The 14,809-nt window shown below is 35.2% G+C and overlaps 1 protein-coding gene across 1 annotated transcript in view; it reads right to left on the bottom strand.

The window, feature by feature from the left end:
- LOC126816096 (uncharacterized protein KIAA0513) overlaps positions 1-14,809 on the bottom strand; it is a 63,888-nt gene that overhangs the window by 37,870 nt on the left and 11,209 nt on the right. The window contains exons 2-3 of the mRNA XM_050542291.2: positions 10,047-10,095; positions 7,357-7,401 (exon numbers count right to left, since the gene is read on the bottom strand). Coding sequence (XP_050398248.1) covers positions 7,357-7,401; positions 10,047-10,095 — 94 coding nt within the window. The remainder of the gene's footprint in view (positions 1-7,356; positions 7,402-10,046; positions 10,096-14,809) is intronic.

Raw genomic sequence — 14,809 nt, 5'->3', positions numbered from 1 at the left:
AATCTTGTGACTTCAAGAGGGTTCACAACCTTGGTATTAGATACTTTTACACTATTTGCATGCAAAGAGCAGCCATTTTGTCCAGCAATTTTGGTCAGATTTTTACGAAATTCGAACTTTAACCTTCATTGACCTGTAACAGTGATATATTTAAACGTTTTTTAAAACTGAATACAAATTGTGACCTCTAGCGGGTCCACAAGCTAAAAATGCGAATTCCGAACAATAAGGAAAGAAAGAAAGAAATGGGGTTTGACGTCCACTCAACTCAAACTAGGTCATTTCGGGACTAACACAAGGTTCAATTTTATTTCAATAATTCACTTGCGCGTAGGGTTCTTTAGCAGTGGAAGGAAACCGGAGGTCCTGGAGAAAACCCATGTGGTTGGACAGACGACCCTACTCCTTGTCACGTACAACTGGGGAATCGAAACCCAGTCAGTTTACTCAATGACAGACCTTATGATACAGCGTGCACATGCTAATCATTCGGCCATGCAGCAGAGCCAACCTGTCCACTTTCAATATTAAAATCGAATGTATTATGAAACATGAAAGTAAAGATATAAATTATTTGTTCTTTTCACATTGACTGGGGGTTAAATAATGCGAATCTAGAAACAAAAGTTATATCAATTAAAATACACCTAGAAACAAAAGTCATATTAATTAAAATACAAATCGGGCCAATTAGGCCTATATTATGTCTCTCTGACAAGACTCATTATTGATGGTCGGATGGTATCAAGTAAGTAATAGTTATTAAATTTTAACATTTTATACCTTTGCAAAGCGGAATTTTTTTAAACAAGTATCCGGTAGCCAATAGGCCTAATAAGTTTTAGGTGGTCTTCAATAAAAATACAGATGTGGCATCATCTTTTGATGTTGGCGGACTAGTACTTCAAATAAAGTACACCTATATGGTACCTACAATTAATCAATTACCTACAAATTACATATTACGTTAAATATTGTTTTATATAATTACTTAATAAGCTTGTGTTTTTATAAGTCAAAATCCGGTAGGCTTACAGCACAGTGGAAGCTTATGGCTGGCCCCCGGATTCATTCACTGATTTGATATGTTTGTTGCTTATTGTTTGAAATATATGTGTAGCCTATATTGCATGTCGTGTGCACAGGGTTTGTATTGTGTAATTGTTTAAGTGTGATGCCGTCCTCCTGATATTACCATTCACTCAGCTAACCGAAGAACTTCGAAAGCATTAGCCACTTATATCAACGTAGATTTATGAGATCGTGTGCCCATAGTTCCTATCAGGGAGCATTAATTTTAGTCCAGACGATAAAAACAGATGAATTATGACGTAAACTTCGGCCGAACTCGGAAACACGCCCCTTTCCTTATATGGTCAGTTAGATTGGAAAAAATGTGGTAGTCGAAAATGCAATGGAGAAAATCTGATAGTTGAAAATGCAAAGATGAAAAATTTACAACTTGAATTTGCAAAGGCGAAAAGTATAGAGTGGGAAAAAACATAACTAGATTTTTTCATTGTTAATTTTTGTTGAGCAATGTTTGTTTTGATACAAATTGGACTAATAGTGATTTTCATGATGTTAAATATCCATTAAAATGTATTAAGTGTTATGTGATATTCTCAAGTGAAATATCTCGAAAATGGCCATTTTTACCAATTTAACTATGATAATTTTGCCATTTTAACCATAATATTTTCTCTTAATATGGCAACGATTCGGGTCCATAAAAGGAACCAAGATCTTCATGATATAAACATAAATTTAAAGTTTCATAAAAATCGGATCAAAATTGTGGCCTTTAGAGGGTCCACAACCTCGATATACCATATATTTACACTATTTGCGTACGCGGGGCGACCATTCTGAACGTCAGTTTTGGTCCGATTTTCATGAAATTTACACTCAACCGTCATTAGGTTGTAACGGTGATATATTGTGAACTCTAGAGCGACCACAAGCTAAAAACACAATTTTTCGTACAATCAAGGGCCATAATTCAGGAAGTTACGATCTGAATTGCACGAATATCAAAAGGATCCAAGATCTTTGGGCTATAAACAAGTATTTCAAGTTTCATTAAAATCGGATTAAAATTGTGACCTCTAGAGGGTCCACGACCTTGGTATTACATAATCCAGGAAGTTAGGGATTAATATGCACGAATATCGAGATCTTTGGGTTATAAATATTTCAAATTTCATCAAAATCGTATAAAAATGGTGAGCCCTAGAGTGTCCACAAGCTACAAACGTTTTTTTTTGTACAATCAGGGGCCATAATCCTCGAAGTTACGATCCAGTACATGCCATTTTCGAAAGGAACCGGGATCTTTGAGAGATACACCTATATTTCAAGTTCCGTTAAAATCAGTTAAAAATTGGGACCTGTAGAGTGTGCACAAACAAAATGTGAACGGACACATGGAAGGATGGAGAGACAGGGGCAACAACAATATATATCTACATGAAAATGTGGGCGTATAAAAATACTCTTAACAATACAGTAATAAAACGCCTCCATCCTTGTCTTAAATAAAGCAATGAACATTCATTAAACATTGGTAAAAAAAACCTTGGCAGAGGCGTAGCTGGATTCCAAACCAGACGTGAAAATAAGAAATGTGAAGAAGACATAGAAATTGTTTGTTAACTTTCTCTGAAAGTCAAACCATAATCCCTACATTTAGCAACGTTAACTTTCAGGCTTCACAAGCTATGAATGATAGCCTGTCAACGAAAGCTATCCATATCAAGTGGATGTCTTTCATTTATCTCAGATATGGACATATTAGAATGACACAAGACTGTTCATGTACACGTCCTGTTCAAGAAAACTATATTTTTACCTATTCCTACATCATTCTATTTCTATGGTAGCCATCTTTTATTTTCAGATAGATATTAATAATCAATATCAGATGAAAAACTCTCCTGAAACACATGGGAACTGTGGTGGATCAGTGAGAAAGACTTTGACTAGGTAACCTGTTTGATGCCGGTGTCGGCCAAAAAAGTTCATCAGAAGCGACAACATACGTATATTCGATCGGATGGGACAAAAAACTGAGCTCCTGTGTACACATTACCGTGCACGTAAAATATTCCTTGTTGTAGCAAAATTTTCCTCATTGCACACTGCATTGTGTATGCCCGTCTTCATAAGCCCAGTCTGAGCAAACAGTAGGACATTAAACCCAATTTCATTTCTAAAACACTTAAGGACACTATTCAAATCTTTCTTTTTTTCAAAATCATTTTTCTCCATGTTGACATTTGGAATGTGAAAATAGAATATACAGTACTGCCGCTGTCCATGCAAAAATTCCCTTTAGCGAGAGACAGAAATGGGGTTTAACGTCCACTCAAAATAAACTAGGTCATTTTGGGACTAATATATGGTTCAATTTTATTTCAACAATTCGCTTATGTGTAGGGGTCGTTAGCAGTGGGAAGAAACTGGAGGACCCGGAGAAAAACCAAGGGGTTGGACAGGCGACCCTACTTGCCACGTACAACCGGGGAATCGAAACCACGCCAGTTGACTCAATGACAGACCTTGTGATACAACGGTCACGCGCTAAACTTTCGGCCATCCAACTCCTCTCAATCATAGCACACTGCACCATGTATTCCTGCCATTAGCCTGGTTGGAGCAAAAAGGTAGGTTGTTTGATTTGATTTCATTTCCTGACATATTTTCTGAAATGAAGCAATGCAAGTACCTATTTGAATGCAATGTTCTTTAGGGCAAATGGAATATCAAATATATGATTAAACTGAATCGACATTCCAACTGGTCAATATCTATTATTGGATCTCGGAAATAGGCCTACTATAGATTATAGTCCTTATAGGAAAACAATAAAAAGATAGAAATTAAATTGATTTGACTGACTGAGACTGATGTTCATTAAAGCTAATTACCCTATAGGCTTGCATGTGTGTTGCATACTGGTTACGTGAACTAGTTTTAAGTGTTAAGACTAAACCCAGACATTTTTGGGAAAGTGAGCAATCGATAATACAAATACTATTGATTTCAGCTGGCAATTTCTTAACCATTCTCAACCTAATCTCGGCTAGAACTGTGATAACGCTCCAATCCATTCTGTAAAGAAATCAAGTCTGTGGTAGTTTTCTTATTTCTGAATCCACAAATAATTATTTGACATAATTATTCAGGTTTTAGGAATTTAGTCAGTTAAAACAATAAAATAAACTACACCATCCATTTTAATTCAATTTTGTGTAAAGCATTTGCCTGCTGTGTTTTGAAAAAACAAAAATATACAACCACAAAAAAATCTGACACACTAGGTTAGAACTATCAATCAATATATCTTAGATGGTCAGGTGAAACTGACTGATTAAAATTTTTTTATTTCAATGGGAGAATTTTGCTCGGACAGTGCTTCCGCCTACTCTTCTTTGATGTTCAAGTGTTAGGGGATTGTAAAGATCCCCTACGATCCCCTTTATTTTGATTCTGTTCAAGTGATTAAGCATATTTTCCTCTCAGCTCCATAGGCACAACTCCTGACAAGTGAAGACAAGGCTTAAAAAATCCTGATGGTTTTCTTGGTTATATAAGAATTGTATCATGCATTGACATTATTACTTTTCAACAAGCACTATATCTTTTTAAAAATATACTTTCGAAAAATATCCAGTTTGATCAAACACTGAATCCGGATTGGCAATGGTAAATCACCTAAAGAAATCTTGAAGTTATATATTCCGAAAGCGAGACATGTCTTCTCACAGCCAAGACTTCCAATACGACTAAGTTACAAAAAACATGTAGCAGCATGAATGGAAGCTATCCATAAGACCATAATATTATCTTAAACTAAAGAGAAACTAAGCTATTACGTTCATACAAGATATTAAGTATAAAGCTTTCATGTAGAAACAGCTTACAGTCATAAAAGTATCATTTATTATATATAAAGAAAGCAAAATAATTTTGCTATAGACATTTATAAAAACTACACAACAAACTCCTATTGAATTATTCCATTTGATGGTTAAAATAACATGGCAATTTGTCATCCATTTCTGCCAGGAACCTTATTTTTAGCACTGGTGGACCACATATAAACAGAATTCTAGAATAGAAAATTTTCCTTGAACAGCTACCTGCCAGCTCTGATCTAGGAATTCCAACAGTAAAGGCATTTTATGCACTACCAATGTGTCCATGGAACCTACATTTTCTACTCGACATCTAGACACTATTGCATGCTCTACATATTAATCTTTAACACAACGAGGTCGACTGAAAAGTTCTGAACCTGAAAAGGATAGATCAATTGGGTTGAAACAAACTTTTGCCAGCAATAAGTAGAATCATTGAATGAATCATGGACATCAGAACTGCAGTTGTAGTGTTATTATTGTCTTCATACCAGACCATCTTGTGAACCTACCCATTGAAATTACGAGAAATGGACAAAACTGGCTATAGGGCAGTCATCAAGTAGCTGCAACTGAAAGGACTAACCCCAATACAGATACATGCCAACATGGTCTCCATTTTAGGGGGTGATCCCCCTTCCTTTTCCACAGTAAAGAAGTGGGTTGTGAAAGTTAAGCATGGCAGAGAGAGCCTTGAGGATGACCCGCATCCTGAAAGGCCATCAATAGCAACCATTCAAGAAAACATTACCCTGGTGCATGACCTGGTGATGGCTGATCGACGATTGACCACTCGACATACTGTGGGCAACTCTAATAGGAGTTGAGCACATTATTGCCAACGAGTTAAGAATGACAAAAGTTTCTGCAAGATGGGTGCCAAAGCTCTTGACAGCAGATCAGAAACGTGTCAGATTCCCCGACGTCCCATGACAATCTGCAGTTTTGATAATTTTTTGGCCGGATTTGTAAACATGGATTAGACTTCCAATACGACTAAGTTACATAAAACGTGTAGCAGCATGAATGGAAGCCATCCATCACCTATCAACTGTCTCATATTATCTTAATCTAAAGAGAAACTAAGCTATTACAGTCATGCAAGATTCCAAAAATGAAAAAGGAACTAGCCGGTGGTCATTTTCCTAGTAATGATGTCATGTCAGCTGTGAACGACTTTTTAGGGTGGGTGAAAAAAATTTCTTCCTGACCAGAATCCAGGCCTTGCAACATCGTTGGCAAAAGTATGTACATCTCGAAGGAGACTATGTAGAGAAATAAATGGAAACCATCGACTTTGTACAGGTCTTTCACAGATAGGCTTAGAACTTTCCAGCCAGCCCTCGTAAGTCTTGAAAATTTCAAATGGTTCTTATTAACTCCCACTACACTATTACATTCATTAACTTAAACATGTCCTTTCTGATCCCTGGGGTTGGATGGCCAAATGGTTAGCCTGTGCGCACTGTATCATAAGGTCTGTCATTAAGTCAACTGGCGTGGTTTCGATTCCCCAGTCGTTTGAGACAACGAGTAGGGTCGCATGTTTTCTCCTGGTCCTCCGGTTTCCTCCTACTGCTAAAGACCCCTGCGCATAAGTGAATTATTGAAATGACCTAGTTTGTGTTGAGTGGACGTTAAACCCCATTTTTCTCTCTCTCCTTTCTGATCCCCATCTTCATTCGAATCATTAGCCCAGTCGGAGCAGAACAGTAGGATGTTAAACCACATTTCATTTCATTTCATTTCATTTCCTTACTGATCCCATTGAACAATTTTTGATGACAAAAAATATATCTTCAGATTTCAAACCATGAGATGATATGCCAAAATTCAATATTAAATGAACTCAGAAAGAAAACAAGCAAATAAAGTAAGTTTTGGAGTTGATTGACATATCAGCACCAATCAGCTATATGGTGTAATACATACAGTGCCAATTAAATTTATCACAATCAAATGATGCTGTACTTTATACCTCTATTAAAACTTTCCACAGTATCCAGGATATTCTCACGTTCTGAGAAATGACAATTTATTGAAAAAAAGTGAGGTTAAAAAGAAAATCTGTATTTCTAATATCTTCTTTTAGCATGTATCGATCAGAATGTAGCAAAGGAAAAATCTAAAGCCTTTTCCAACAGGAAATAGCATTTCTTTCTTTAAAATTCTTATCATATTTAATAAATAGCATACTTCAAACCCACATAACTCCACCAATTCAAAATATAAAATTCTTATATTTCAATAATCTCTTCCAATCTCCACAAAATTGCCATATTTAAATGACATAAAAAACAGATTTAGCTTATTTCATCCCAGAAACTGTCATTGAGTCAAACAATTGATTTTTGGTGAATGCAGCGAAGTGAATGATATAGAGATTGAAAGATGGCTAGGATACGTGTCTATTGACGTAAGTGAAAATACTGACCTGGCCATTAACATATCTAGCAAACCATAATCGACCCGGTGAATACTGAAATAAACAAATTATATTTTAATCATGTTTGTTTCAAATGTTAAAATTAAAGAAGCTGAAAGTTAATGAATCACATAATAAAATGAGTCTGCTGTGTAGTACTAACATAATCACATGTTTATTATAGTAAATTTACTATGATTATGAGATGTGTTCTGAACAGAAATGATAACCCTCCAAATTGCTTTTTGAAATATAAGATCAAAAATTGTTCAAATTCAATAGGATTTTTCCCCTCACCAACTTTTAATATTACTGTATCACGAGATATGCCCTTATTGGTTAATGTGTGCAAAATTTGTGACCTCAAAATTTGAAAATTTTGATTTTTTCTTATACCCTTAAACCGTGAAAAACAATCCGACAAGTTTGAACAAAACAGCTAGATGACTTTATGATTAATTGAAAAATTCTGTATTTCAATACCACCCAAACCCAATGAACAATCCCTGCAAATTCGAAAAAATATCTGTCAAGAAGTCTGAGCTGTGGAGTGTTCACAAGAAATTGTCAACAGATCGACCAGAGTATTGTGTTGAGGAGACATCAAACCCCATTCCATTCCATTCCTAGCAGATTCAATAACATGATTTTAGGGCAATCATCAGTCAATTTCATCCTTTATTCTATTTATTGAGACCAAGTCAAAGAAAATGCAAACTTTGACATTTGAAAATTATATAAAAGTAAATTCGATATAGTTAACTAGAATAACACCAAGTTTTGTTTCTGTAGAACTACATGTATGTTTTTTTTCTCTATCATGGCAACGCGGGCAAAGTTGTTAGGTGGAAGGCAGTTGTTTTTAATGGTGTATTGATCCACTTTATTCATTCCATTAGTCTACAAATAAACTTCTCCCTTTGAATTATTCATTGTTTTCAAAGATTCTGCCCAATTTTCAGACAGAATTTCTAAATTAGTGTAGAGTTGGATTTCATGAATACAATTACTCTTCAAATTCAACAAGAAGACACCTCTTCTTCCATATATAGCACTGTTTGAAGCGATTCCCCCAATCATAGTTAATGATTGTAGGAATGTAACATTTAAATGGCAATGATTTTGCTCTTCTCATGATCAATCGACAGAAATACCCCAAATTCCTATATCATATTTGAAAACAGAGATAGGGAAAGAGAAATGGGGTTGAACATCTACGACACAAACTAGGACACTCTTTGACTAGCATATGGTGCAATTTTATTTCAATAATTCGCTTGCTTGTATGCTCTTTAGCAGTATGAGGGAGTCTACTACATATCACGTACAAGCTTAGGATGGAAACTATGCCACTTGATTCAAAAACAGATTGTGTGATTGATATATGTGTTAGATTTTAGTAAATCCTAATACATAAAAATAAAAATCCAAATCATTTACTGATAAAGTCTTTGAATGAACTATAATGCACTACTGGATATACTGATATAGTCATTTAAAAAGTAATATCAGAATTAACATTATATACCGGCCCTGCTCTCTATTCTTGAAAAATGGATACCGTCACTAGCCTGAATTATCTATCTCCTTGTACTACTGGAAAGCAGTGATATTACTACATGTAATAACATGAAAGCGAGCATATACACCAGTCACCAAAACAGGACAGGACACTGACAGTAACTGATTTACATATCCAGAGGGCAATAATGCTGTATCCATAATACTTAGGACCTGGGAACATTAGTCTTTGAGTTGATAATTGACTTCGGCAATTTGGTATGGCATGTTTGTTGGCATGTCCAGTCAACAGAACAACCATATAATATTTTCCTTATCCAACAGATTGATTAATCCTATGACATTTTGTGTTCCCTGTGTTGTTGAAAATCAATAGGTTGTTTGTCTCTGACGTAAACATATAAATTTCAAGAATATCAGAAGATAACCTCTAGTACATCCCCATGACATTTGTGGACGACTAACAGACATGGGTATCTGCAATATTATCATTACTATGGATTGGTTTTTTAGCGCAAAATTACAACTAACAGTTATTTCTAATTGCCTTATATTGCTCGGTGAGTATACCACTTGCTAATAACCAGATCCTGGGTTCAATCAAGGTGTTGGCTGAGAAACTTCCTCAGCTATTTTCAGTCTGGTTGGTGTATGTACGTCTGCATTAGCTCAGTTAGTGCATAAGAAATTGAATGGTGTTTTAACTTTTATTGTCCGATTTTTCTGCTCCAACTGGGCTACATAACTGGGCTAATGAAAACAGTGACATAGGCATAGGAGCCATTTTTCAGGCAATGTATTTCTGTTTTTCGGGCACAGACATCAGAGAATGGGCAACATTAAGTTGGTTTTTTTTTTGCTTAACATATTGTAAATTTATATTGTTGTGTAATTGTGTAATTAATTAAAAATAAACAACTATCACACCTTTGTGGAAAATTCGTTTTAGTTAATGACTGATTTATTCTGAAAATTTGAGTGACAAAGAAAATGTTCTGGCAAATAGCCTCAGCCCCCCACCCCCCTGCCCCCCTCTACAAACTGATGAGATTGGCCCCCTATGCCTGTAGAGTGTAGACAGTTGTGTACAGACGAATAAGACGTTCAACACTTTATAATTTTGAATTGTGGAATATCAAAAGTTTTAAATCATTTTGTTTAAATTTAAATGGACTAACCTGACATAATTCTCCAAATTTGGCTTTTTCTGTTTGAGACACATCATCACTGAAATAATGAAAAAGAAAAAAAAATTATGCTTACAGTCATGGAATATTTTAAGAAATTGGTATTTTTCTTGTCTAACGACTGTAACAATTAAAATTTCAGTATTGTCCAACTTTAAAAGAAATCTGTCAAGATGATTGAAAAATTCACCCACTATGAATTATCACACGAAATGTAAATAACATTATGTGTCTGTTGATTTAATTTCATTTCACACATGAACACAATTACTGATTACAGAGTGTCTGGCGAGCAAGTTAATGGAGATCTAAATGCATAAAAATAAAGAACTGCATGCTAAGTTTGTTTACTTCTAAGTTGTCGATAAGTTTACAGTAATACAATTCTCAATAAAAGAGGGTTATCTTTTCAGCTCCGAAAACAGAATTCAGAATAATTTGGTACATGACAGACAGAAGCAGCAATGAATAGTTCTGCGTTATGATAATCTGTACTGAAAGAAAAGTTGTCAGCAACAAAACATCCCACAACAATGCATATTCTGGTGATCATTATTATTTATATTTCAATGATTCATTGGTACAAATCTTTATTTGATACAGCCAATTACAAAGTGGTGGAGGAGAACAGAGGGAAGTTTTAAGCAATTTTTTATCTAACATGTTCTTTGTCTATCAAAAACCACTTCAACTTCTTTATACAGTGTGCACCATTTCTTTTCATTGTGCAGAAAATCTCTTACCAAAATTCCTCTAGCTGTATTTGCTGTGAGATAACCCTTACGAGTTCAAACTAGAGTTAGAATGTTAGTTAGTGATCATAAATACACAACAGACATCAGAGAATGGGCAACATTAAGTTGGTTTTTTTTTTGCTTAACATATTGTAAATTTATATTGTTGTGTAATTGTGATTATAGTATTAATTAACACTATACATGATACCAATCTGACCTTAACAGTATCCGGAGCCATAACACATACATATAGAAAACAAGTTTGATAATGTTGAGAGAATCTCTTCAAAACATGACGCCCCCCCCCCCCCCACACACAAAAAAATAAAATTATTAGCTGTCTTCCATAAGAATGTGTTATAGTTTATTGCTGTATCAAATTACTAAATGCCTCTAAAATATTAGCTTTTGGAGTGTACGAATTTAGCAGTATCCTTTTCAATGTGTGTAGATAATGGTTACTCTCCTGCTTTTCATGAGTGGATCTGTTGTTGAACACGGATTATACAAGATTATTTCAAACCTAAATGTTCTCTTCCCTAAATACATACCCATTGATTGGAAAACATCCAAACTACGAGAGAAATATTTTTCTAACCAAATAATGTCACTCATTATGTATTTAATATGACAAAATAAATGCTGGGGTTATATAAGTACCTAGTAATGTGTAATGCAATGTCAGGTCCAGTGGTTGATACTCTGTAAAAACACAAAAAAAATATTTTTGGCTCTATAGGCATTTAAATTTAGCTGTAACTTTATATATATCAGCACTGGAAAGTATCTACATCAAACACCAAAAGTGATTATATGGCCTTAAGTCATTTTTCTTTTCTTCTGTACTCCAAGACTTTTTAATAAGATCAATAATTATTTCTGATTTCATGCTTTCCTGGAGCTGTCAAGAAATAATGACACATATTTTCAGATCTATTAGATAAGATGGAAACCTACTACAGATGTTCCAAGATGGAAATAGAAAACCAAAAAGCATCAGATTGTAAAATGTTTTCTATGAGAAAAAAAACCCTAATTCAGCATCAAAGCAAAGTAATAACACGTGTGATAATTTGTAAGCTTTGAATTTTTTTTGCAGAAATTTTTGAAGGTCTTTGATGATTCACAAACTACTTGTATTATGATATACATGTCTATGAAGTTGGTGACATTTTACACAATAGCTGCTAATTAATGTTATGACAGTTACGGAAATGACATTAAAAAAAATGAAATGAGGTTTATTGTGTTACTTTTCTGCACAAAGTAGGCTAAGCAAGACATCCAATGACAAAAAAATTGAAAACAAGCTATAGAATATTGGAATAAACGTAATCATACATATGTAAAATGTCATAGAAGAGAATAATGACTAAAATCAGTTTACTTGGGTTATTTGGGGTGCGGTTCTATGCTTATGGCAGAGAATTTAAACAAGACAACAGCATTTTTCTGCATAATCTTTTTGAAATTCAAATTGTAAACTGTTTTGTTGATACAAGCACAACTGAGGTTAGCAGACCGAAGTTAAAGAGGTTAAATACGTGTAGGATAAACAGACCAGCTAACTGATTAGGGTTAAAAACCTCTGTGGCCGAAACATTGTACTGAAGAGTACATATAGGATCTTAAGATTTTTGTCTAATTTGATGGACTAGACACATCCCTAATAACCCGGCTGGTATCTTCCATGATACTTTTTCTCAGGCTATGCCAGAATTTTAACCAAAACCTTCTACGGTTTTTGTTTGTCCAGTTCCCTGATTACAGAACTCTACAATTAGCCATGTCCATATGAATTACAATGTAATGGTGATTAAAACAGGAGAGAGAGAGAGAGAGAGAGAAAGAGAGAGATCGGGTTTAACATCAAATCGACACCAACTAGGTCATTTCGGGACTAACACATGGTTGAATTTTATTTCAATAATTTGATTGTGCGTAGGGGTCTTTAGCAGTGGGAGGAAACCGGAGGAGGAAACCGGAGGACCCGGAGAAAACCCACGAGGTTGGACAGGCGATCCTACTCCTTGTCACGTACAACCGGGGAATCAAAACCACGCAGTTGACTCAATAACATACCTTACGATATAGCGCGCACGTGCTAACCATTTGGCAATCCAACCCCCCAAAACAGGAGAGACTTGTATAACTAGTTTTCACAGGGACAACTGACAAACCCCGATATTCTCTGATTTCTCAAGTCTCGTACACATAAATAATTGGCCATGATTTCTGGTACATGTATGGGAATGACTGTCTAGATGTTCAAATGTTATAAAAACAGTAAGATCACAGATTGCACAAATTGGTTGTGTACATTATAACATTCCTAGACATTTTCAATTTAAAGAAGACTATGCTGAAACACATCTGTTAGGGCACAGCACAATTCTCCTGCTCACATTACCATGTTATTATCAAAATTGAGCAATAGAGGTTTTGGAGCATTGTACAACCAAAAGTTAGGTTCATATATAGTCTAAACTTCAAATATCAGTAGGGTTATAAATTACTATAATTCATGTTATACATGTAGTCTAAACCAGTGGTTTTCAATCCCTGGTCCACAAACCAGTGCTGCTCTCTCTCTCTCTCTCTCTCTCTCTCTCTCATGTAGGAAGGTTCTATTTCTGGCATTATGGTTTATTGCACGTTTCATGTTATTTTACATAATATGGTACATTGTAGCTACAGAATTTTCATTTTACAATATATAGTATTACATTTAAAAACAATATAAATAGAATACGAATAATGATTTTTATTTCTCACTTTGGTTCATGAAATATGTCCCTAATTATGAACAGATTGAAAACCACTTGTCGAGACTACAGTCACGAAATGTGATGTTTCCGACTACATTAATAGTAATTTTTGACTAATACTAATTAATATTACAGATATCACCATATTAATTTGTCTGAAATAGTAAATCATTATCTCACTTTACTATAAAACTCTCTATTAGCAGTTGACGTGTTAATCTTCATGTCTGAACAATATAAAACCAATTATTTTCAGGTCACCTGGACATAGGACTTCAACAAGCTTCATGAAAGGAGCCAGTGATTAACCCTCTGAACCCTGGCATATATAAGGTAAATGACCCTTCCCCTGGCCCGTGGGGCAAAATTTGAAAAATTTTAGTGACAAAATATAAAATTGCTAATCACCAAAAGTGCCAACAATGTGGATATTATGCAAGTATAGAGCATGTGCTATTAGAAAAAATAGTTCTGAAATATACATATACATGTAATATGATTCTTCAAGGCAACATTTGTCATCATACTTCCACAGTTCACAAAAAAAAATACCGAAAAAATAACATTGCAAAATTCAATGAACAATGTAAGTGGTATAGAACAGAGGGCCTGGCAAGGAACAGCATCTAGTTGTTCAGATGGGATAGAAACCCAAGGTCTCATGTACACGCTGGCATGCACATGAAAAAAACGTTGACAGCTGGAATTCAACTGCTGACCCGGCAAAATATACCTCATAGCACACTGACTGGTGTATACTTGTCTTCATTAGCCCAGTTGGTGCAGAAAAGTAGGACATTAAACCCCATTTCATTTCATTCATGAGGGGTTGGATGGTCAAATGATTAGAACGTGTCATTGAGTCAACTAGCCTGGGCAGCGGCGCTATGGCCTACTCTTATATCAAATTCCAACTGCCAAGGGATCTTTTACGTGTATGCCAATGTGTGCACGGGACCTCAGTTTTCCATCCCATCAGATGACTAGGCAGCTGTCCTTGTCAGGCCCTCCATCCTGCATCACTGACAAGGGGAAACCACGCCGGAAAATCTGAATGAACTTTCTCGGCCAATGCCGAGTTTATTTAAAGCATTACTATTGGAAAGAAAGCAAAGGAATGGAGTTAACGTCTTATCAACACAATTCACGAGATTAACAAACAACATACAATTATTTTTGTTTCTGCAGTCACATGTGCAAAGCTATAGGAGGAGGAGAAATCGATAGCAGCATTTCCACCTAGTTTTTG

Source organism: Patella vulgata, chromosome 3 (assembly GCF_932274485.2).
Source record: "Patella vulgata chromosome 3, xgPatVulg1.2, whole genome shotgun sequence".
In the NCBI taxonomy this organism is placed as follows: domain Eukaryota; kingdom Metazoa; phylum Mollusca; class Gastropoda; family Patellidae; genus Patella; species Patella vulgata.
Note: the sequence above shows the minus strand (reverse complement) of the source record. Positions and strands in the feature narration are given on the sequence as shown.